The following is a 23,414-nucleotide window of genomic DNA, read 5'->3' as shown; positions in this document are numbered from 1 at the left end:
GTGGAGCGAACGAGAGAGAAGACAAACAAACGCCGAAACAAAGAAGGACAAAAGAACACACTGATGAACAGTCCGGATGGGACACACTGGGAAATCCATAGCGTTTTTGTGCTTTCTTTCATTTATTCGGCATAATCTACCGTCGATGTTCTAGATTTTACCAAGCGCTTTAAAACCATAGCGCATGGTAAAATAAGTAAGATAAGTGCCTTATTAATCAGGACATAAATTGATGAAAATTGTACCATAAATTAATCTATTACAACACGAATCATTCAAAACATTACGTATTTTGCTATAGAATGTGGAAAGTGATTCAAACTTTCTATAGAAAAATTTGCAATAAAAATTGAAAGTAAATTATCCCTAAAAGCACCATTACAAAACTGAAACAAAAATACTCAATTAAAAAGGAAACCTCTTCAAAAAAGGAATGTACGATTTTATGTTCCCTTCAGTGTTTGGATCTTGTGTTTGTCATCGCTTTTATGTTTCTATCCTATTTTCTCTTTCTGCTTTTCTCATATTTTTTACCTGCGAACGTTATCCCCCTCTGAAAAGGATTCTTTAAGGCATTAGAGAACGCCAAAATTGCGGAAAAGACTCACTCGAAAGAATAAACGATGGAAAATTCCAGTGGAAAGCATCAATAAGTATACCAATAAGAAAAAAAAGACCTTATCTTAGCTCTCTTTCCTTGTCCCTTTCTCACGAGAAAAAGAGAAGAAAAGGAAACTAAAAATTTGGAAGTCTACCCTGCTATACAAACAGCTGTTATCTTAACTCGTCAGACGATAAACTACCTGGTCCTCAACCGTTCTTTGACCACAGGGTTCGGGTTGCAGTATGGGAGCATTATGGAAAGTTTCCAAAACTCGTTACGAAATGGTTAACGAAAATCGGATACCCCTGGCATAAGAATGGAAAATTACCAGAGTTTCCATTACCAGAGGTACCGAACTCAACCAGTTCCAGAAGTAGTTGTTTTCCTTCACCAAAGCCACGTGACACGTGTCGTCGTCGTTTGCGTTTCGGTATTAACACTTCTTAACTCAAACAACAAACTCCCCAGTTAAAGTTCAACCCACAAACACCTAAAATACGTGGCCACCTACTACATCAAAGTGCAAATTCCCTTCCTGTCGTGGCGGAATCTGGCAGAAAGTACGTAAAACGCAAATCGGTCCACACCGTACCATTAATGGCACATGTGCGGGAATAAATGATCATGATGCATACAGCCACTATCGCCCCTCGGGATCGGCATTAGTTTGTACAATACATCAACCTTCGTGGCACCGATCCGCGGTGAAGTGGGAACGAAGATTACACGTCGATAAACCGCCATTAACCGGTTCGAGGTACGAGCGCGATCGTTCCATTCTCACACACAGTCCATGGGTTCGATCGGAGAGCCTACCTCGTTGATCACCATAGTATACCACCCGCTTCTCTCCCCTACCCGAGTGTATCTTTCAATCGATCGCCTCAAGATGATACGCTTTCATTAAAGTGCCGGGTGTAAAATGCAAACAATTTAGTTCAGCGATGACGGATCGATAGGCTTCCCACCGGCTTGAAAATGCGCAGTTAAGTCGATCCCCGCAAGCCACCACCATCTTGACTTGAAGTGGAGTGAGATTAGGTGAGGACGTACGAACGAGAGCGCAGCACTCGTGTGGGACCAAGAGATTATCGGCCTGCTTAATCAAAACCGTTTGCTGGCTGGCTTTAGCACAAAAAAGAAGGCCTATTGCTCTCTATCTCTGCTATTTAAGGAATGTGGTGTATTATTTTGTATACTTCTCTTACTGCGAACACCAGCCCGGTACCGTAAACCTCCATTAGTAGGGGTCACGCTAGGGGTTAAGCACGGAAGGACTAACGACTAACCAACTCCCAACAAGGAAACAAGTAACGCGCTCGAGGTCATGTGCTTTTGCAATACGAATGCAGTTTGTTATTATTTCTCTCACAACCTGCTGCTTCTTGTCACATCGAGGGAGCTAAAAGTAAGTGGATTACACAATATGGAGGTTCGTTAAAAAAAAAAAAACACATATGCATGAAAGTACACACTACGCACACTGAACCGGGGATGCACGCACACCTATTCAACACACCGTGCACGTTCTAGGGACACTTCCGCTCCACCTGACTTTTGCCCGACTCTTCGTACTCCTGCGAGGAGATCCACATCTGCTGGAATGTGCCGATGCTGCCCAGAATCGAACCGCCGATCCACGCGCCGAACCTCCGCTCGACCGACCCGTTCGCCGAGATCATTTTTAACCGCGTGTTCGACGGCGCACGGTGCTGCAGGTCCCGGTTAAGCCGTTCGGCAAACCCGGGCAGCAGCGAGTTGCCGCCCGTCACCACCACCGAACCGTACAGCGACAGGCGAACGTCCGCATCGCACATGCCCACGCTGGCCGATGCTAGCTGGCCCGCCCCGAGCATGTTGTGATCGAACAGGCTCTCCGCCAGCTTGAACCGCTCCGGACCAAAGTCCTGATGGTACCCGTTCGGGAACTCGTAGTGTACGGCCGGGATGGCGGCGGCCGTACGCTCATCGTACGGCGTTTCCAGCACCTGCACGGCCGACATCTGGAAGTCCTGCAGGAGGCCTTTCAGCATGTACTGCTGCCAGGAGGCGGTCAGCTTTTCCGGCAGCTCCTTCGGCGTGAACCGGGCCGTATCGCGCTCCTTTATCACGTCCTTCGAAGCGATCGCGTACGTTGGCGTGAGGTCAATGTTTTGCCCTTCGAGATAATGGCGACACTGCAGGGAAAGGTAATCACCGCCGAGCGGTGATTTTACTACCGCCTGGCTGAGGACGTATCCTTCCTACAGGGGGAGTGGGGGGACATTGAAATGATTCATTTTTATACCGACAAAAATAAACCCTTGGCGAATCAAAACTTACATGAACGGGGACGGCTGAGGTATGTGTTGCACCGCTGTCCACCACCAGTGCCGTTGCGCGCCCGTTGGCAAACGCGGCCAAAACGGCATTTTTAACGAGAAAGAATGCCGGAACATTGTACTTTTCCAGCATGAGCTCGGTCAGTCGTTCGCGATTGTTGCGCACGTTCCAGGCAGATTCGGAAAACAGCACCGGATGGTACATCGAGTCCGACTGTACAACCTGATGGCCAAAGGAAAACAGGCGGTAATTATTCCATGACGCTTATGGTCGTAACGTGACGAACACTTACCTTCGCATACACGTAGTCAATGACCTTTTCGAACAGATCCCAGTTCTCAATCATGCCATCCTTCATGTACGACTGAATTTCCATGTTTGGCCGTGCGACATTGATGTGCGTTGTGTCTACGTAGTACTTGTTCGCTAAAAAACAAGGAAAGGATTTTTCAATAAACCGATTCCATTACAATAACCCATCCGTTACATACTGCTGCCAATGTTGTTGTCCGCTTTCGTCTCCAGATCCGAATTCATGACCGGATCCGCCGGACCAACGCCGACCACGGACGGGATGTCGGCTTTCGGTGTGTCATCCTGTGCGTACCCTACCCGCAGCGAATGGTGGCCCGGATCGAACACGAGCGCACCGATTTCATCGCCCCCGTACAGCATGCCGCTACCGCTCATCGTTGCTTTGCCGGTTTGCAGGCGGAAGCGCTTTAAATTAATCTAATTTTTCACTGAAAATGCACGAAAATATTGCGGCAAAGCGCAACAAACGCAAACAATGCCCGGCGTCACTTTTCACAGTGACAGCTTGACAGGCAGTGTGGCCAGATTATTTTGGCGGTTTTCGGTTGGCGCATCAAAATTTTATCGGTAGTTTTCGGTAGGTTAAAACTCGAAACTTAACTCGAGTTAAAAGAAGTGAAAGCGAAAGAAGTGTTAAGCAGGGCGGGGGGGGAGGGGGGTAGTAATGCGCAAAATGAAAGTTCCATTTCAAAAGAATATGCAAGAATTCTTTGGCTTAGAATTCCTAGTACAATTTTCAGATCAACACTTCAGAAAGACCTTCATTTGTGTAACCGCTGAACCAAATCTAATGCATATCCTAAGTAAAGGATGCATATTCTTTTGAAATGAAACTTTCATTTTGCGCATTAGTACCCCATCCCGCTTAACACTTCTTTCGCTTTCACTTCTTTTAACTCGAGTTAAGTTTCGAGTTTTAACCTACCGAAAACCACCAATAAAATTTTGATGCGCCTACCGAAAACCGCCAAAATAATCTGGCCACACTGTTGACAACTGCTTTGACAGCTGCCGTTTTTTTATGGCACGTTTTGGTGAAGATGCTATAAAAATAGCACAACAACATTTGAATTTATCCGTTTTTGCTATTCATTTGTTATGTTTGATGTGCGTGTGTCTTTTTAAATTAGGTTCATTTTTAAATCATATTTTAGCTACAAAATTGTGAGAATAATTCAAAAGTTGAAAATAACTGCTTGTACTAAAAAAAGATTCAATGTTTGAGTTGTAAAAATACAAATACCCGATCTAGTTAGCTTATTAGTTCACATTTTCCTTCCATTTCTCGACGCATCTACATCGTGTGTCTGCCCCACAATGTTGGAATTAAGTAAGTTAATTATTTTCTCTTTTTAAAATACCGATTTCTTTAGATCTAGATCATTCTTTCTTTTCAGTGCCATCGTCCATCGTGGATATCGGATCGACCCGTCTGAAAAAAGCGGTGGATAAAGAGCTCATCATTACACGATGTCGGAATCGATTGAAAGGGGTAACGGAACCGCTTTTGCACGTTCTCTTGTAAAACCACTTTTACATTCGCCAAATTCCTTCAATTTACAGAAGAAAAATCTGAAAAAATATCTCCCAGAACGGTTCAGCTTCTTGTACCAGTTCCTATGGAATCAGATGCCCTCCAATCTGTACGAGAACATCATCGGCAAGCTGAACAAATCGCACCTGGAGTTCAAAACCAAAGTCATCAGCTCGATGGTACCAGATGAAGTGCTGCACAGCCCGGATGATTACAAAACCACCAAATTCATGACCGCCGTCATGTTTCTCGACGTTTCCGGTAAGCGGCACTGCTTTGTGTTTTTGTGTTTATTTTTATTCCACCGATCACATCCGTTCGCGCTCTAGCGCACATACAGCCGATTCACAAACTGCACAATATCCTTGTAAAGCACCTCGGGCAGTTGCATGGCGGCAAAGTGACCGCCATCGTTGTAGTGATTGCTTTGCATTAAATTCGTAAAGTGTTCCTTCAGTATCCAGTCGGGATATTGGAACAGCTCATGGCGAAATTTGGCACACGCTGCCGGGACATTGGTGGGAATGTTTTCGTACGCCTTGCCAAGCTCGTCCGCGCTGAACGATTCCGCGTACAGTCGTTGCGATGTGGTGATGCTGTCGGTCAGGTAGTAAATCATCACGTTGTCTAGCAGCGCGTCCAGTGAGTAGTGTTGCTCAAGGCCGCCATCTTGCAGGTTGCGATTGGCTGGATTGGTCCAGGTGGAAAACTTCTCCAGAATGTAAGCCGCCAGTCCTACGGGATTGTTTTGCAGGGCCGTACCGATGGTATCGGGTTTGGTAGCTTGCAGGTGTAGGTAGCCTCCCTCCAGAATAAGCTCCACAATCTTTGGCCACGTTGGATGGTAGAAGTCGATGTGCTGTTTCTCAATGAAATAGCTCGGGGCCAAGCTGGAGAGGACCATTTTCGCCATGGTGAGAGGGCTTCCGCTTCCCATGCACATGTTGAGATGAACTCCTGCAAAAGAGAATTGTTGTAACACTAACTCCCAAGCTCAGATTAAACAAAAATGTAACGTACCCAAAATGTCCTTCTCGAAAAGAATGGCCATCAAATTCCCAATGATCGCCCCCCAATCACCACCCTGAATGTAGAAACTTCTGTACCCTAGGCGTGCCATTAGATTTTTCATAATGACCGCTACCTTGGACGTGCTTAGGCCCGGTTTCGAGGATCCCTCAGACCAACCGTACCCGGGCAGACTCGGCACAATCACATCAAACACATACTCCTTATCACTCGTCCGATTGCTCAGCATTGGAATAATATCATAGAACTCCCGAACCGACCCGGGCCAACCGTGCAGCAATAGCAGCGGCACGATACGCTTCGGATTGCGAACCGATTCCAACCTATCACGTATAAAGTGTATATCCAAACCTTGTATCTTGGTTTTAAAGTGCGTGAATCGGTTCAGGTACGCTTGCCGCTCATCCCAGCGATCCAAATAATCCGTTCGCCAGTAGTGGACAATTTCTTTCAAACGCTCACTATTGAATCCGTACTGGAAAGTGGTTTCCTCCAGTGGGGCAGTAAGCGATGGTGCATCGTGCAGCTGTTTGCGCAACCGTTCAATCACTTCCGGCGGGTAGGAAACATTAAATGGAACGATCTCCAAACTGCCCCCGTACGGATCTCCTCCTTCGGGACCCCAGTATTCGAAAAACTCTATATTGTTCGGTAGACGTGGCGTTACGGAGAGTTGCTCGTACGCCCTATAACCGAGTGCGATAAAAATACCGAGCAGAACTAGACCGATTCGTGCTACTATCCCCATCGCTGCTATCGGGAAGCGATCCGAAATGCTACTGAGGTGGTAAAGAAGCGACCGATATAGCTCAATGAACTGTTTCGGGTCGGAATTGGGATTTTTGATAAAAACATCGTGTTATCAGCATGCATTAGATTGCGTGGTACAGTGTTAGTGAGGGGTTTCCCAAATAAGATGTATACAGTTTCGGCTCTAATTTGTGACCAGGTAAGCTCATTAAAATTTTACAAATTTATTTGTATTTTATATTAAACACACTACAAAAGCTCTTTACTTGCTAACCTTTAAACACCTTTTCCACAAATTCCAATATATCTCGGTAGACAACCTTCGGCACCTGCATTACGGAAAAGTGTCCCCCATCATCGAAATGGTTGCTCTGCACCAAGTTGTGATAGTGTCCCCGCAAGGCCCAATCGATCGTTTGTAGCACATCGTGCCTAAACTTAGCACATGCCGCCGGTACCAGGTTGGGAATCCGTTCCAACTCACCGGCAAACAGTTCCCGCTTGCTGAACGCTTCCGCATACAGCCTTTGCGAGGTAGTGATACTGTCGGTCAGATAGTAGATCATCAAGTTGTCTAGCAGGGCGTCGAGACTGAACGCTCGTTCAAGACCACCGTCGGGCAGCTTGCGAAACGCTCGGTCGGTTTGGGTGGAAAACTTTTCGAGAATGTAAGCGGCGAGTCCGATTGGGTTACCGAGCAGTGCGGTTCCGATCGTGTCCGGTTTCGTTGCCTGCAGGTGCATGTAACCGGACTCGAGAAGAATTTCCCTAAAGTACGACCCGAGTGGGAAGTAGTAAGGAACGTGTCGCTTTTCCACAAATAATGAAGGAGCAACGCTTGCGATCATCGTTTTCCAAGTGGCGAGAGTTCCTATCACACCGCAGCCAGACTGATGGATGCCTGAAATGGAAGTAGAAGAGGTTATTAGTTGCTAAATGGACCTTAACGCCCTTTGCCTGCAATCTCACCCATAACACTGTCCGGAAAGTATGTCCCCATCATGTCCGTGATCAGTGCTCCCCAGTCGCCCCCATGCACGAAGAACCGCTTGTGACCGATCCGTTCCATCAGTTTCTTCATGACGACGGCCATCTTTTGACCTCCGAAACCCACCTTCGCACTGCCCTGAGACCACCCGAAACCGGGCAAGCTTGGTACGATCACTTCGAAGGTAAACTCACGCTCGGTGGATGGTTCAGTAAGCAGTGGAATGATGTCGTAGAACTCTCGTACCGATCCAGGCCAACCGTGAAGCAGCAGTAGCGGAAGTACCGTTCTCTTCCCAGCATCCGGACGTACATGGATGTAATGTATGTCCAGACCTTGAATTTGGGTCTTGTAATGTGGATAGCGATTCAGATACGGTTCACGTTCGGTGGCCCATTTCGGGAGGTACCGTTCGCGCCAGAAATGTACAATTTCGCGTAAACGATTAGTGTTGAATCCATACTCGAAACTGTCGGCATTTTCGAGCGGCTGTGCTAGATGAGGTAGATCCTTTAGTTGTTGTAGGAGCTTCTGGATCGTTTGAGTGTCGACGGAAATATTGAACGATCGTATAGAGGTGTCCTCTTGGTAGGTTGCTCCATCGCCCGATCCCCAATATTCATCCAGCTGGAGCGTTGGAACAGGCAGAGGGGTAGTCAATTCTCCATAGTAGGAATACCCCGCCAAACTGACACATCCTACAAACAGGCAAAGAAACTGTGTCCCGAGTCCCATCGCTCCCCAGATTTGACTGATCTGTGCGATCCATGCCGGTTTGTGTTGGGGTGTGTCTGTGTGCCGGTGACGCTTGATTTACGCACCACCATGCAAGGCACCAATAGTGCAGCGTCATCGTTCAGGCTTGTTGGGAGATAAGCGCGAGAGCGAGAAAGAGATGTTGAGACACAGTTAATTGAACCTGGGTGAACTAACTATGGGAGGCATTGGTTGGCACGGTGGGTTCAATCTTGCTGGAGCGGAATTTAGTTTACGTTATAAAACGCGACGTACTATTCATACCTTTTCTCTAATTCTCCAACAAAGAAGAAGATAACCGAATCCCATGCTCTATTTACGATACATTGCAGCTGCTTCGTTCCTCACTTATTCAATCCGATATGGAGCCCGTGTATAACCTTTGCCCAGGTTACAAGATGCAAGTTGTTTGTACTTGACTGATAAGAAATTATTTATCAGCGCGCAGAGTCAAAGCAGAACTAAACACTCTTTTAACCATTTATCGTGTTCATGTTTATTCACGTAACAAAACGCATTGCTCCGCTTCGATAGACCTGCAGGGCGGAGTTTTTTAATACAAAATTCTAACACACCAATCAACATCCTTCCCACTACCTGTTAGTTTTTGCAGCATTTTATGCTTTCAATGCCCTGTTCTCACTTCTGAATCGAAGCAATGAACGCCACGAAATCTTTGTACAGCACCTCGGGCAGCTGCATGGCCGCAAAGTGACCGCCATCCTCGAAATGGTTGCTCTGAACCAGATTGGTAAAGTGATCCTTCAGCACCCAATCGATCTGCTGGAACAGCTCGTGCCGGAACTTGGCACAGGCGGCCGGCACTGCCGTCGGAATGCGATCGATCTCCTTCTTCAGCTCGTCCGATGCGAACGCCTCGGCGTAGATTCGCTGCGACGTGGTAATGCTATCGGTCAGATAGTAGATCATCACGTTGTCTAGCAGTGCGTCGAGGCTGAAGTATTTCTCGAGCCCTCCGTCCGCCAGATTGCGATAGGCCGGATTGGTCCAGGTGGAGAACTTCTCCAGTATGTAGGCGGCCAGGCCGACCGGATTACCCTGCAGCACCGTACCGATCGTGTCCGGTTTGGTGGACTGTATGTGCATGTAGCCCGTTTCTTCGATGATGTTAGCGAACTTAGCGCTCAATGGGAAATAGAAATCGGTGTACTGCTCATCGATAAACAGCGAAGGCTTTAGGGCGGCAAGGAACATCTTTGGGTAGGACAGTGGCGTCATGATGGAGCACATGTTGAGATGAACACCTGCAATAAGCAAACGAGCAATCAATCAGAATGCTTTCACCGAAAAAGGAGAGCGTGTTTCCCATTACCCAGTACGTTGCTCTGGAAGTAGGTGGCAATGTAGTTCCCGATCAGCGATCCCCAGTCACCGCCCTGGATGTAGAACTGTTCGAAGCCAACGCGACTCATCAGATTTTTCATCACGATCGCCACCTCCGACGGGCTTAGGCCCTTTTTGGCGCTGCCCTGCGACCAGCCGTACCCGGGCAGGCTCGGTACAATCACCTCGAACACAAAGTCCTTATCCTTCGAGCTGGTCGTCAGCAGGGGGATGATGTCGTAAAACTCGCGCACCGATCCGGGCCACCCGTGCAGTAGCAGCAGCGGCAGAACCTTCGTACCGGCCGGCACCTTCGGCTTCACGTGAATGTAGTGAATGTTGAGGCCCTGGATCTGGGTCTGGAAGTGGGGGAACTTGTTGAGGAACTTCTCCCGCTCGCTCCATTTGTCCAGGTACGTGGTGCGCCAGTACTTGAGGATGTCCTGCAGCCGGTTCGTGTTGAACCCATACTCAAAGGCAACCCCGTCGAGCGGTGGCGTTAGCTTGGGCACGTCCGTCAACTTGCCGCGCAGCTTCTCGATCACTGCCGCATCGTACGACACCTTGAACGGTTTAATGCTCGTGTCCTCCCTGTACTGTTTCACATCTCCCGGGCCCCAGTACTGTTTCATGTTCAGATCGGGGACAGGCATCGGTGCAGTAAGGTTGCGATACTGCTTGAAGACCACGGCTGTGGCCAGCGAAATTCCCACGAACAAAACTCTCAACATAAAGCCCATCTTGAAAAGGAGAAACCTGTAAAAATGAGAAGCAACGCGAACGAATTAGTACGAAAAGGCAACCGCACACATTCACCTACTCTCCCCCTTTGACCTTTGTGGGGTGGATAAGACAAGCCGATAAGGCAACGCGTATGAGGCTCAGGGTGCGCTAAGGTACGTCGAAGATAAGGCGATAGATGATGAGCGGGTGCGCTGATTGTACGCGAGATCATGCTGACACATTGCCCGATAGCGCGCTGCACGGAACATGCAACACCGTTTGAAGCATTTTTTTTATTTTTTATTCTCATGCAATTATGAGAAAAACACTAAGCAAAAATGAAGTTGTTTCGTGTAGCTAATGGGGTACCTGGAGAACATAATGGAGGAAAAAATTGCTCGCCACTGAAAATGATTTAATTTCGACCATGATGCAGCATTTGACCGCACTTAGTTGAGGGGCAGTTGTCAAGAAGCAAAACAAAAAACCCATTGGCGGGATTTGCTTGCAGGTTTTGGGGAATTTGCCTTGGCAACGGTGTGGTGGCCTTGACAACGAGAATGTTGTTTGCAGCATACTAAAAGCCGTGCATTTTATCGATTTCTTGTTCTGTGTTATATTCGTTTGTTTAGAGCTTAAAGGAAATTAAAAAGAGTAAGTTAAAACCCCCACTTACCGAATAGCACAATGACGGAAAGATTACCCGACCTCGATGATTGTACCGACACTGGAAACGGGAAGGGAGAAAAAAAGAACCGCGTAAACAGCAAGTTCCCGTACCTGCCTCTCCAGCGGCGAACTTGTAAATGACGCGCCTCGTGTATGCGTATGCGTTCGCCGGTGTTAGAAAACCGTTTGTGGGTTGATCGTAAAGTTGCTGTTCATGGCGTTACGGTTTTGCACCGTTCGTAAAATGTTTACCATTTAATGTTAACACTTTGGTACATAAAAAAGGTGGATGAAAACGCCATAACTGGCTAATTATTTTTTTAAACTTATTTAGACAAAAAAATTACATGTATTAATTTCACAAAAATGACATTAGGTTATTTGAAACCAATTTTGTAAGGCGTAATTTCAGAGACCAAAATATAAAAAATGAATGTAAAAATAACAAAAGATTGTGAGAAAAAAAATGCGTCGTAAGGACATAACAAATGCTTAAATTGGACGAGGTGGTTGTGCAAAATCTCATGACTGACATTAAATAAAACTTTGTATCAAAATATTTGACTAAAAATAATCAGGAATACTTTCAATCAGCTTTTTAAATAGATGCAGCTTGAATCTAAATTGTGTTTTTTTAATTATATTTAGTTTAGTATATTTTACTAAAAACACAAACTAATCGTATTTGAAAAAAATCAAATATTAATGAATAATATAATTTATTTGAAATGGATAAATTATTTTTAAATTATTTAAATTATTTTTCTATGAAGTAACTTTACATTCAATCTAACATAAATATCAAACCGGCCTCAAACCAACACACTGACAGACTCGGTTAGACAGATTGATTTGTTCCAGCTATTGATAAAAGTACTATAGTATTATGCAAATTGATTTGGACCGATCTCATGATCTATAGATAACTAATTAATACTGGCAAGATGAAGTTTCTGCTTTACCAGCCAAATCTGAATTACATGGAAAATAGGCCTTGTTTTTTTTGCGCAAATCATTGCTTGATTGCACTAACACTAGCAAAATATTGGTTCTTAGCTAGATCGCTTAGGCAGTGCTCTAGCAGCGTCGTGCTCGTCATAGGTCGACGCGACACACTGAGCGTTAGAATAATAGAACATGTGTGATGTAGAACGAATGTCTACGAAAACGAATATTTCAGAAGTGGATGATTTAATTTCTTTGATGATTCAAAATTCAGAAAATTTTACATCTTTTTCATTGTTTCACTAGGGTTCACCGATCTGTCCGAGCTGTACAACAATCCCGAAAACGGAGGAGCGTCTAAGCTTTCCCAAGTGCTCAACACGTACCTCGGTGGGATAGTGCATGAAATATTGGGCCATGGCGGAGACATCCTCAAATTCTCCGGCGACGCCATCCTGGTACTGTTCACAGCAAACTCCTCCGTCTCGCTGCCGGACGCCATCCATCGGGCGATTGATACGGCTATCATCATTCAGCTTTCCTACGGGCGCTACAAGACGGACGTTGGAGTAACGTTACGCATCAAGATTGCTATTTCCGCTGGGGAGGTACACTTTTCGCTGGTGGGAACTCAAGCCTTCTCCCATTACGTGGTCGCTGGGCAGCCGGTGTGGAAAGTGAAGATGGCCGAACGAATCGCACTGGCCGGAGATATCATCGTGACGTACTATGGTATGGAATAATAAGATGTTTGGAGCATGTATAGAAGAAATAATATTGTCTATCCACAGCCTGGAGCTACATACACGACAACGAGTACGTTTGGGAGTCGTGTGCGGACAAGCTGCACCTGAAGATCAAAGGGTTCACTAGCTATTGGCGGTCGGCGAAGCGGTTAAATTTCAGCGAATCGTCCTACTGGGACGATCAGGAAGATGAAGATCCTATGGAGCAGGACGATTCAATCAAAATTGACAGTGAAATGCTTGCCAGTAAGGATTTAACAGGTATGTTTCGAGCAAAATAATAATCATCTACGTTTTTCAACTTCAGTTCGTCCACGGCTCAAGTACGTAACGCCACACGTTGTGTCGTCCTCGCTGCAAAAGTTCCTGATCAAGCCCGTGCTGAATGCGGTCGAAAACAACGAACCGCTGGAGCTGCTGACCGAGATGCGTCAAATCGTGACGGTGTTTCTGAACATCGTCCTGAAGCCGCGCGATGTCGTTGAGATGATCAAGGAAATTAATTCCATTTTTACCACCGTTTGCAAGTAGGAAAGGAGAGCTTGTGTTGTCATTTAAAACGGAATTAAATGGCTCTTTATTCACCTTCAGAATTGTCGACAACTACGAAGGGATCGTGAACAAGCTGTCGCTCTTCGACAAAGATGTAATGTTTCTGATCATCTTCGGGCTGCGCGGGCTGAAGCACGAGATGGACAGCCAGATCGCGCTGCACTGTGCGTGCGAGATACAGGAAACGTACGCGAAAAATCCTTCCATCATTTCGTCCTCGATCGGCATCACGACCGGCATCGCGTACTGCGGCATCGTTGGCCACACGGTCCGACGCGAGTATTCCGCGATCGGGGTGGACGTGAACAAGGCGGCCCGGCTGATGATGGCCTACCCGCACAAGGTGACGTGCGACAAGAGCACGTTTATGATGAGCAAGCTGGATCCGGCTCACTTTACGCTGCAGGACGCCATCCAGCTGAAGGGTTTGCACAACGTGGGCCCAATCTACGAGTTCCGGGAGTTTATTGCGTAAGTTGCGATGCGTAATTAGCGTAAGTTACGAAGAAATTATTTGGCTACTATGATCTTACTTGTGCAGGGAACGCGAGCTTCTAAAACCGATGGTATACAACTATCCGCTGGTCGATCGGGATCAGTTTATAGAAATCTTTCAGGAAATGATTGAAGATGGGCTAGTGATCGCCCAACAGACGGTACAATGCACTCGCGCAGACTTTCCAGCGGATCAGTGGATTCAAAACTGTCTTCTGATACGGGGCGAAGGGCAGATGGGCAAAACGAGGCTCATCAACGAGTTCTTCTACATCGCGCTACGTAACAAACACATCAGCTCGCTATGCTTTTCGCTTAGCCTTAAAGACTCTAAGGTAAGCTTGGGTGTATTATTTTAATTTTTTGTAATTAAGTTAAAGCTTTCCTTATTTTTTTCCATTCTACAGAAACCATTTTCCGCGGTAAGCCTTTGCATTTCGCGACCGCTCGGATTTACCGAAACGATCACGACCGCGACAAGGCAAAACCGCATGAAGCTGTACCTGCGCGAGCATAGGCTGGAGCAGCACGTCTCGCTGCTGAACGAAATCCTAGGCACGAGCTTTAACGAAACGCCTGCGACCGCCGCCCTAAGCCCAGCGGAAAAGGATGCCGCCCGCAAGGAACTGTTTCGCTTCCTCTGTCAAAAGGTAACGCGCTGCGCATTGCATACCCGCTGGGCGCATAGCAGCGTACGTGTACACTCATTTCAATTCTGTTTCTGTTTCCCCCCGCCCCCCATGCATCATAAGACGTTCCAAAATCTTTGGGTGCTGATTATCGACGACGCCGAGTTTATGGACGACGAATCGTTCGACCTGTTCGACGTGATCTGGGAAATGCCGCAGATCATTACGGTGCTGACGGTGGGCTACCAGAAGCGGCTCAGCCCGGTGCGCGTGCGCGTACTGGACAGCCCGCATGTGTGCCAGGTAAAGCTGCCGCCGATCGAAACGCTGCTGCACAAGGCGGTCGCCTGCCAGTTTCTGAACGTCAATGCAATACCGCTCGATCTGGAAAGGTAGGTGTAGAGGAGAGGACGGCGTCTAACGCTTCGTTCTGAATCGGCTGCTCGGGCTGCTGAATGGGGACGCTGCGGTGTCACGTGTCGGCATGACAAGGAGGGTGGGGGGGGGGGGGCGATGTAGAGGGTGGCCGGGTCGCTGTTGAGTAAGGGAGGCGTTTGAAAAATAGCGTTTGTTTTTATTTGTGAATCGTGTTTCTGGATCAACAGCAATCTGCCCATGTGCTGCTGGTCACGCCGCACGTGACGCCCCTTCGGGACGGGCTGCACACGTTTGGCATGTTTTATAATCGTTCGCTTGCTTGGGGGAAGGGGGGGATACCAGTATGGGCTTTGTGGATGGCTGTGGGAAGAAGGTTAGTTATTGAGTGCGAACGTGAGTGCATCGATTTGCACGCCATTAGAACGAAAAACAAAGGGACGGCGAGTGTTGTGCCTCGACGGCGCGCTTGTTTCGTCACCATCTATGGGCGGCTAAGGATGCTCTTACACCATCGTATCCTCACATAACGCTTGCGCTAGAAAAACTAGTTGAAAAATGCATCGTGGAGAGAGAGTGCATGTGTTTGTGTGTGTCTGTGTTGTGCTTCTAAAGTATAGGGAAAATGATTTCTAAATGCAGCCATACCGCCAGATGCCGGTAGCGTATGTTTGAAGCGTACCCGGGTCTGCGTTGTTGCGTGATCTAGTGTGATCGAACTTGACAAAGCACCGTTTTTTGGTCATTACCATACCAGTCCACTCTGGAGGCACATAGCGGTAGATTCTGACCGGCACAGCTAACTGGTGCAGGGGAAATGAAATTGCAAATCCATGTGCTCAACAGTGCAAACCGGGCCGGGTCAATCTAGTTCCCTCCTCTTTGCTGTATGTCTGTGATATAAGTGGCCCCCGAACACGTGGGCATTAAAACATGGAAACCAAAACGGGCGTACCGTTACAGTACGGCGCCACGTTGTGGCCACTGTGTAATAGTGCGCAAGATGTGCGTAAGCGCAACAGCGCAAACCCACATAACACGGTTCCGCAAGGCCTGTTTGCGCGATCAAAATCAGCATGGGTTACTAATGCGTCCCGGTTTCCTGGGTTTTCTTCCCCGGCTGCGTCACAGGCTGCTGCATACGATCAGCAACGGCAATCCGGGCTGGATCAACACGTTCCTGCTGTGCCTGCGCCAGAGCGGCCTCCTGCGCATCAAGCGCATGGGCTACAGTGCGGCCCAGGCGGACGGGTACGTGTTCTGCGAATCGTCCTTCCTGCACCGGGACAGCATCAAGTCGAGCAGTACGCTCCGGCCCAGCCTGTCCGACTGGCGGCTGTTCGAGTCGTCGTTCGACAGTGGCGACCCGCTGCTCTACCCGGGCGAGGAGACGCCGTCCCTGTTCAACAAGATCGTGGACGTCGCGTACCTGGCCGGGCCGGTCGACACGAAGGATTACTACACCTCCCGCAACCTGGAAGCGTTCCATCTGATGCTGTACGATTCGCTGTCCGCGTTCGAGCAGCTCGTATGCAAATGTGCCGCCTTTTTGGGGCAGAAGTTTTTGCGCGCCTCGCTCATGTACACGATGGCGACGGAGAGTGAATGGGAGGTGGCGATCGGTAAGTAGCGGTTGGAAGTAGGAAGTTTTTTTTTTTGGGATTGATCAGCTTAGGGCAAAAGAGGAATCCGTTGGCTCGTTTGCAATTCGTCTAGCATACGCTGCATGCAGATGCAGTAGACGAGGAACAACTCCCACCCCGCTGGGGAGCTCAATTTCAATTGCTGATCGTGGGGGGGATGGGTTACCGAAAGTTTTGGCTAAATTTGGCCGTCTGCCCCCGTCCGCCAGCAATGAAGAAACTGTTTGACCTTCAAATCCTATCGTGCGCAATCGGCGACTTTAGCGAAGGCTTCCGGTTGGCGCAGAAAAACGTGAACAGCAGCTGGCTGGAGAGTGGGGAATGTGCCTGCATTGCGCTGGAAGTTGATCGTAAGTGCGGGAAGGTGTAGAGAGAGAGAGAGAGCGAGTAGGTTAGTAACAGTTGCAAACTGATGACATTTTAAATGATGATTAGGAACCTGCAAGGATCTGCCCAAGTACGCGGTGTGCGGATATTCCAAGTTCAATTCCAGCGAGTTCCACAGCACGGTGTACAATCTGGTGACGGAGGAACAGAAGAAGCAATACCACAGCAATGCGCTCGAGTTTATTGAAAGTGAAACGAAAAAGTCAGTAACTTGTTGGAGAAGACCTTCTCGTTGTAAACCATTTTTAACAACGATGTTCCATTCACACTGTAGATGCAACTCGTGCGGAGCGGTGCCGTTCAAGAATTTGCTGAGCAGTGAAGAGACGTACGAGGTGCAGGTTGGCTGTCGGAACTCGGAAGCTTCCGGGGATGGCAATGAGATGCTGTTCCAGAGTAGCACAAGCGTAAGAGCGACTTACACGAACCAGATTTAAATAATGCTAATTCGTTAAAGAGCTACTTTCTCTTTCTTTCTCCAGCGTTTTTCGTTGTACTCCTCCCAGCGTAAGTCCTCTTATTATTTTTTCTTTCATTTTTCCACCAACGCACCACGTCCTTCAAAATGCTTGAAATGTGTTTTAGAATCCGTAATCTTTGATTGCTTTCGACGGCGCCGCAGCTCGTCGCGCCGTGCACCGGTCCTGAGTTACGGTGCGTATAGCTTCGTCAACTGCACCTGCAACATGATCCTGTACAACATGTTCAGCGAGATCGTGCTGCACAGCCGGGGAGCCGGTATGCTAGAGAAGTGCGTTGAGGCGATGATCGAATGGGCCCGCATCTGCATCAAGCTGTCCAACATCCCGAAAGCGATCGCCATCCTGGAGGAGGCGGAAAAGCTAATGGCGGTATGGGTCATCATCTTCCACCCAGTGGATTAGTTTTGATAACAGTTTTGATATGCTTTGCAGAGTATTGATACGGTAGAAAACATTGCGCTCGTAACGTATCTGAGGGGCCGTCTGTATACGGTGAAGGCGCGTGGGAAGTACTCCTTGGAGCAGTTTGAGCGTGCCCTGGAGCTGTACTACCGTGCCGCTCGTACATTGGGGATGGATTTTCCACGCCAACGGTAATGTTTCTGGGTCGTGTGATCATCCCTTCCTTGATGTCTCTGTACACTCTTGATGCTTTCCTTCAGTTCGCTCGTTCGTCTAAAGAGCAAATACTACTTGGCGAAGGTGAAATCGTACCTCAATCCTACCGGCAAGGAAAAAAACCGCTCCAGCAAGAGTTTGTTCTACAGCTTGATCGTGTCCCAGATCGCCAGCTGCTTCAACGGGATGCACAAGCTGTTCGTGAAGCTGCGCGACTGGGACCGGGCGGCGCTGGCAGCCATCTGGGGCCTGAAGCATGCGTTGCGCCATCGCAAGGGCAGCACGGTGCTGGTGAAATCGTTTGCCAACTTTTTCCACACAGGTAGTGGTGGCGGTTTGTTGCCAAAATTGCGGTAATTTTGAAGACTTACTTTTTCCACCCCAAAGCGTACCACGTTGGCTACTCCGAAAGTATCGCGTGGATGCAGGAACGTTCGCTGGAGATTGTGGCTGAAAACGTTCACCGAATCGATGCCGACTATCTGGATGCGGTGGTTCGCTTCTATACGGCGCTGTTTCGTTGCCAGTAAGGCCTTTATTTCCCTTATGTACTACCTTTAGAAGGGACAGTTATGAGTAGTGTTGGGTTTCATGATTGTTTCGTTGAGATTCATTCATATGAATCATCAGTGATGAGTAATTCGAATCTCGAATCGACTCTTCAAAGATTCAGGAATCTCTAAAGTTTCATGAATCTCCCAAGATTCATGAATCTCCAAGGATTTATGAATCTCGATAGATAAATGAATCTTCAAAGCTTCATGAATGTATTAGATTCATAAATCCATTAAAATTCATATATCTTCAGAGATTCATGAGTCTTTAGAGACGTAGGAATATTAAAATAATGACTTTGTGGCATCCCACGCCCGTCGTTGATTCAAGCCTCGCATGGACCTTCTCCCCGTACCAAAACAAACTATCCGGCTGCGTGGTACTTGCCAAGAAGTCTCGAAAGCCTGTATAGGCTGGCATGACCACGTAGGTTGTTACGCCAAAAAAAAAAGAATACTGTGAACCTCAAGCTCTATGAACCTTCGAAGATGTATGAATCCTTTGAGATTTGGGAATCTTTCGAAATATATGGATCTATTGAAATTCACGAATCTTTTGAAATTCACGAATCTTTCGAAATTCATGAGTCTTTCGTGATTCATGAGTCTTTGCAACCGAGATTCAGATTCATTGAATTATTACAAAGATTCATTCAGATTCACGGAATCTGAATCAAATTTACCCAACACTAGTTATGAGCTTCTCTTCCCATCATTTCCGCAGGACCTTACGCTCGAAGAAGATACTCTCGATCGAGCTCGGCAAGGTGGTGCTGCACATTAACGACAAGCTGCAGCACCAGTCGGCCGAATGGGACATCATACCGATTCTGTGCGAGCTGCTGCTCTCCCACCGGCGCATCGCCGAAACGGTACAGACGCTCTGGGCACTGCAGCAACTGATCGTGCATCAACAGTCGAGCCCAACGGGGCACATCTGGTACTACGCGATCTGTCTCGACGTGCTGCTCGACACGAGCTGCTGCATCGAGACGTACCGGCGGAGCGAGAACTTTTACTACAAAAATCGCGAATCGTTCCTGGCCCAGCGGGATGGGTTTGCGAGCGCCCGGCTCTTTGCCAACCTGTGGCTGTGGTGCGTCCGGTACGGTGCCTGGGTGGCGGCCGACAACTGGCTGGCGCTGTTGCGCGACCACTTCGTGCTGAGCGCGTACGATTCGACGATCAACATCAACACGGCCGTGCGCATCCTGGAGGGTATGGTGCTGACCCTGATCAACCACATCGAGGCGCGCAACACCGCCCAGATACGGCGGGTGCGGGCCAGCATCGAGACGCTGCTCGGCAGCGTCGAGCAGGCCCTTGCCGTCAACCGCAATCACGTGGCGCGGTTCGAGCTGATGCGCATCTACTACCGGCAAGTGGTGGACCCGCGGGCCGGCAGTACGGTGCGCCGGGAGTTGGCCGCGGCCGCCAAACGGGCCCACCAGCGGAACGACCGTCTCTGCCACGATCAGATCGAACACACGGCCAAGGTTTGTAACTGGTGGGCGGGTGGGTTTGGTGGGTGGGTGGGTGTTGGGAGTGTTTGTTTCGTTATGTGACCTGCTGGCGTAATGTCTTAGGCAACACCGGCGCGTTACGTATTGTGTAGCTCTTTGCTTACCTTCCCTTTCTTCTTTCCTTTGATTTCACACTGTTGGGTTTCCTTTTTTCCGGTTCCCGTCGAACACACACACGTACACACGCCCCCGCACACACACACACACACACACACACCCAGTTTTGGCAGCGGGAGCTGACGCCGGCGCTGGAAAACTTCTGGCTAGATCACGCTGCCGGAAGTGATCGCAGCGACGGGGCGAGCCGCAGCCAGAGCTTCGCCGCCGGGCCCGCGTTCGGCATCGGCAACGAGCAGCTGTACGATTATGCGAGCTGTATACTGAATCACGAACGAATCTATCCTTATTCAATGCCATTGCCAAGAGCCCGGTTCCGATGAATGAATAAGCAATCGGGCTGTCCGGAAGATGTCATGCCCCGAAACAGCCACCGATCCACCGTCCCGGCCCATACCCACTCCTTCCCGCACCGTGCCTACATTCACCCTTCCCACCCGGGCCCTTCGCTGCGGCATGCTGACCGCTATTGCTGTAACTTATACGCGATTGAGTGTGTGTGTTTGTGTGCGGTTGATGCTGAAGAGTGGGAGAATAATTTGAATTTTTATCAATGCGTGTGCGGTGTGTGTGTGTGCGCTTAGTTTGGGCGCAGGCGAAGAAGAAGAAGACGAAGAAGAAGAAGAAGAAGAAGAAGAAGAAGGGGATGGCGTGGAACGTTGATGAAAGGGTGGACGAAGAGAGGACGAATCGTATCCGCTGGCATTGGTGTTGGTAACGGTTCTCCCGGGAGCTCCGCCGGGCCGGGCCGAAATTAGACATACGTGTTGTCCTGTTCCCATGTCCCCGTGTAGTGATGATGGTGTTGCTGGTGGTGGTGGTGGGTATGTTTGATAAATTTTACATGAGCAAGCAACAATCGCCGCTGTTCGTCCCGTTTTTGGATATCCTTTCCTTTTTGCGCCGGTCGGGCTTGTTTCTGGAGCATGTTTTGCGCTGCTCCACCCAAATTCCCGCGCTCGTTTTATGTGCATGCTTCCCACCCTTCGCTTGTTCTGCGTGTGCGTCGATTAGTGCGTATGCCCCTGGGCGTGCAATTATTTCGTACCTCTTCGTTCTGGCAGTCGGGCTCCAAAACCAGTCGTCGTTCGCGTTGCTATCGGCGGATGAATCATAATTAAATGCAGACCGGCACCACCGTTCCTTTCCACGTTCCACTGTTCGATAGAACAAAGAAAAAAAAGAGGAAGACATAGTGACATGCGTTACGCATGACGACGCCCCAGGTGGGGGGGGGGGGGCGACCCATCCTGCGCATTAGCCATACGGCACGCAACTCGCTTTACGCAGTCGGCGCAAAGTTTAAGTGCGTATACATTGACTTTGAAACTTGTAAAGCAGCCCGCCGCGCAACGCTCGCTTCACTCCCTACCCCGGACATTACCCCCCCCCCCCTACGCTCTCTTCCAGATTCTGTCTGTAGACGGGGCAGATTTTTGGGACATTTTTGTGCCCTGGGTGTTGCTAACTCGAACCGGATGTGAGCCAGTGAGCCGGAGTCTAGGTTGCATAAATTACACTTGAACTTGTATCTATACATTCCCCTGCGTCTGCGTCTGCGTCCCAAACCCCTCTGGGAGCCCTTTGCGAACTTTGTTTGGTGCAGCAGCAGCAGAACCGGGTTACATGTGTGTTTGTCCTTGTCCTCTAGAAGCATCGCTCGTACTTCCGCAGTAGTGCTTTCGGGCAGCCTAGCCTAGTTTGCTGTCCGGCTCGTCCGGGCAAGGGCTGCTGGGGAACGGGGTGGGGGAAGCCATTTACTTGCTAACGGCGGCCGATTAAATTCAAATTCAAACGCAGCTGAGCACACGCTCGGTAACGTACGGTGAGCGCACCGCCGACCGGATGCATACGTACGCATGCACGCGCCAAGTGCGTCTGAGCGGGTGGCGCGTTTCCCGATTTCCCTCCCTCCCATCCAGGTGCGGTTTTCGTGTGTGCACGGACACTTCCTCATAAGGCGGCACATTGCTTTTTTTTAGTATTCCAAGGGTAGCGGTGCACCATGCAACCATGATTGCGCAGTAAACAGCAGGCCTTACCACGCACAATTACTGGCCCCTTATATTAACGCACCTTAATAAGGGCAGAAGGGAGTAGCGAGAGCAGAGAGAGAGAGCGCGAGGGAGAGTGACAAAAAAAAAGCCGGCGAAACAAAACGGAAGGAAGTGTACGCGCGTGTGCGCAGACCACTTCGCAGCTGCATTGATGTATTTAAATTGCGCCTGTTGTGGCTTCATCAAGGATTCAAGGATTTCTGAATGAGTTACTTCGCCGGGTAGTGGAGCAATCGTCGGAGGGAGGGGGCTGAGGGCTGCAGATGATGATGATACGGATCGCATTCGGCAAGGCGCGATGACGCTGCACGATCGATCCATGATCGTGAAAGTTGTGCGATGTGCGCATTGTTTGCGGAAGACATGTTTTTGCGTGGCGGCGTGTGTTTCCGGAAGGGGGGAGAGCACCAGTGATCGAAGGGTGGAGAGCGGTATCGGTGCAGTCTGCTGGAGCCGTGCCTCTCGTAGAATGTTCTTGGTAGGCATTGTGGGATGTGCAGTTTTGTTTTCTTTTCATATTCTGCAAATTCTCCAATAGCTGCAATCAAACGGAACTCAAAACAAACATTCCCATTGAGATTCGAACGAGAATTCCTCCCCGAAACTCTAATTGCTTAACGGTTTGATAAGCCTTGGTGCGTGCGATTATACAACACGTGATATAATTGGCTAAAGCCAATTGAATAGCCAAAGCTCTAGATTAATGTAAAATTAAATTGTAAATTAAACAGTAGTAGGCAGCACAGACTCGGCACACGTGCCACGTGGACCGAGGTGGTCTTACGGTCGTGCGCCACCGGTCCCGCCGGAGTTCATCATCGAGAGGAAAGGTCAAATGGCAGTGTGTCGCGATTGGTATTTGAATCTAGCGTACAACTATTGCCGCACCTTGGCTTGCCATGGTACTGCTGGTATGGTGTGGTGCGGTGCGACTAGGTTGCATTATTAAGTAACCCCGCTACCATATTGCCGGGTATTTGGATGCCGCTGTTGCTGGGCATGTCGTTATGTCACGTTGCCCAGCAGTTATCAATGGTGTTGTATGCAAATTTACAAGATACTAAGCGACCGATGTGCGTAGGAAATGGCCGGATGCTGTGATTCAGTAATCACTGGTGTAGTATTTGTTGTTTTGCCTCTTGAGTGTTGTTGTTTTGTGGCTTATTGATTCATCTTTTTGGTGTTTTGCCAGGCCTCCATTAGGCTACAAAGGGGGTTAGCTAACTGATTTGTGTTCATCAATAGACAAATAACAGG

General features: G+C 48.7%; 5 protein-coding genes across 5 annotated transcripts; 1 reads left to right on the top strand and 4 right to left on the bottom strand.

Annotated features, from left to right (window-relative positions):
• Nucleotides 1-1,929: 1,929 nt before the first annotated feature.
• LOC1275530 (actin-like protein 6A) lies at nt 1,930-3,763 on the bottom strand. Its single transcript, XM_314784.4, has 4 exons — nt 3,418-3,763; nt 3,219-3,352; nt 2,927-3,148; nt 1,930-2,847 (listed from the first exon to the last, which is right to left on the bottom strand). The coding sequence occupies exons 1-4, from the start codon at nt 3,614-3,616 to the stop codon at nt 2,134-2,136; spliced, it is 1,269 nt and encodes a 422-aa protein (XP_314784.2). The 5' UTR covers nt 3,617-3,763; the 3' UTR covers nt 1,930-2,133.
• A 795-nt stretch (nt 3,764-4,558) lies between these two features.
• LOC4578109 (adenylate cyclase type 10) lies at nt 4,559-21,729 on the top strand. Its single transcript, XM_061662728.1, has 21 exons — nt 4,559-4,571; nt 4,615-4,733; nt 4,805-5,036; nt 12,286-12,711; nt 12,771-12,971; nt 13,033-13,252; nt 13,317-13,748; nt 13,819-14,107; nt 14,180-14,422; nt 14,525-14,793; nt 15,908-16,398; nt 16,629-16,769; nt 16,855-17,008; nt 17,081-17,213; nt 17,289-17,313; nt 17,392-17,657; nt 17,721-17,881; nt 17,951-18,228; nt 18,294-18,432; nt 19,185-19,956; nt 20,205-21,729. Exons 1-21 carry the CDS (start codon nt 4,559-4,561, stop codon nt 20,421-20,423), a joined length of 5,223 nt encoding a protein of 1,740 aa, XP_061518712.1. The 3' UTR covers nt 20,424-21,729.
• On the bottom strand, nt 5,051-6,602 carry LOC3291783 (juvenile hormone epoxide hydrolase 1). The gene is made up of 2 exons (XM_557830.3): nt 5,796-6,602; nt 5,051-5,732 (listed from the first exon to the last, which is right to left on the bottom strand). The coding sequence occupies exons 1-2, from the start codon at nt 6,550-6,552 to the stop codon at nt 5,101-5,103; spliced, it is 1,389 nt and encodes a 462-aa protein (XP_557830.2). The 5' UTR covers nt 6,553-6,602; the 3' UTR covers nt 5,051-5,100.
• On the bottom strand, nt 6,763-8,427 carry LOC3291782 (juvenile hormone epoxide hydrolase 2). Its single transcript, XM_557829.3, has 2 exons — nt 7,524-8,427; nt 6,763-7,455 (listed from the first exon to the last, which is right to left on the bottom strand). The coding sequence occupies exons 1-2, from the start codon at nt 8,275-8,277 to the stop codon at nt 6,824-6,826; spliced, it is 1,386 nt and encodes a 461-aa protein (XP_557829.2). The 5' UTR covers nt 8,278-8,427; the 3' UTR covers nt 6,763-6,823.
• Nucleotides 8,770-11,179, bottom strand: LOC1275529 (juvenile hormone epoxide hydrolase 2). Its single transcript, XM_314783.4, has 3 exons — nt 11,042-11,179; nt 9,632-10,398; nt 8,770-9,563 (listed from the first exon to the last, which is right to left on the bottom strand). Exons 2-3 carry the CDS (start codon nt 10,380-10,382, stop codon nt 8,938-8,940), a joined length of 1,377 nt encoding a protein of 458 aa, XP_314783.2. The 5' UTR covers nt 10,383-10,398; nt 11,042-11,179; the 3' UTR covers nt 8,770-8,937.
• Nucleotides 21,730-23,414: the final 1,685 nt, after the last annotated feature.

This window comes from Anopheles gambiae, chromosome 3, assembly GCF_943734735.2.
Source record: "Anopheles gambiae chromosome 3, idAnoGambNW_F1_1, whole genome shotgun sequence".
In the NCBI taxonomy this organism is placed as follows: domain Eukaryota; kingdom Metazoa; phylum Arthropoda; class Insecta; order Diptera; family Culicidae; genus Anopheles; species Anopheles gambiae.
This window is presented reverse-complemented; position numbering and strand designations above follow the sequence as displayed.

Excerpts from the sequence above, each read along its gene's own strand:
- LOC1275529 (XM_314783.4), bottom strand. The coding sequence starts at position 10,382 with ATGGGCTTTATGTTGAGAGTTTTGTTCGTGGGAATTTCGCTGGCCACA. Across the intron at positions 9,564-9,631 it reads CTTCCAGAGCAACGTACTGG|GTGTTCATCTCAACATGTGC; the intron begins GTAATGGGAAAC and ends TGCTTATTGCAG.
- LOC3291783 (XM_557830.3), bottom strand. The coding sequence starts at position 6,552 with ATGGGGATAGTAGCACGAATCGGTCTAGTTCTGCTCGGTATTTTTATC. Across the intron at positions 5,733-5,795 it reads TTTCGAGAAGGACATTTTGG|GAGTTCATCTCAACATGTGC; the intron begins GTACGTTACATT and ends TCTCTTTTGCAG.
- LOC1275530 (XM_314784.4), bottom strand. The coding sequence starts at position 3,616 with ATGAGCGGTAGCGGCATGCTGTACGGGGGCGATGAAATCGGTGCGCTC. Across the intron at positions 3,149-3,218 it reads TTGACTACGTGTATGCGAAG|GTTGTACAGTCGGACTCGAT; the intron begins GTAAGTGTTCGT and ends TTTGGCCATCAG. Across the intron at positions 2,848-2,926 it reads CCTCAGCCGTCCCCGTTCAT|GAAGGATACGTCCTCAGCCA; the intron begins GTAAGTTTTGAT and ends CTCCCCCTGTAG.
- LOC3291782 (XM_557829.3), bottom strand. The coding sequence starts at position 8,277 with ATGGGACTCGGGACACAGTTTCTTTGCCTGTTTGTAGGATGTGTCAGT. Across the intron at positions 7,456-7,523 it reads CTTTCCGGACAGTGTTATGG|GCATCCATCAGTCTGGCTGC; the intron begins GTGAGATTGCAG and ends CTTCCATTTCAG.
- LOC4578109 (XM_061662728.1), top strand. Across the intron at positions 14,108-14,179 it reads TTAGCCTTAAAGACTCTAAG|AAACCATTTTCCGCGGTAAG; the intron begins GTAAGCTTGGGT and ends TCCATTCTACAG. Across the intron at positions 17,214-17,288 it reads TGTTCCAGAGTAGCACAAGC|CGTTTTTCGTTGTACTCCTC; the intron begins GTAAGAGCGACT and ends TTCTTTCTCCAG.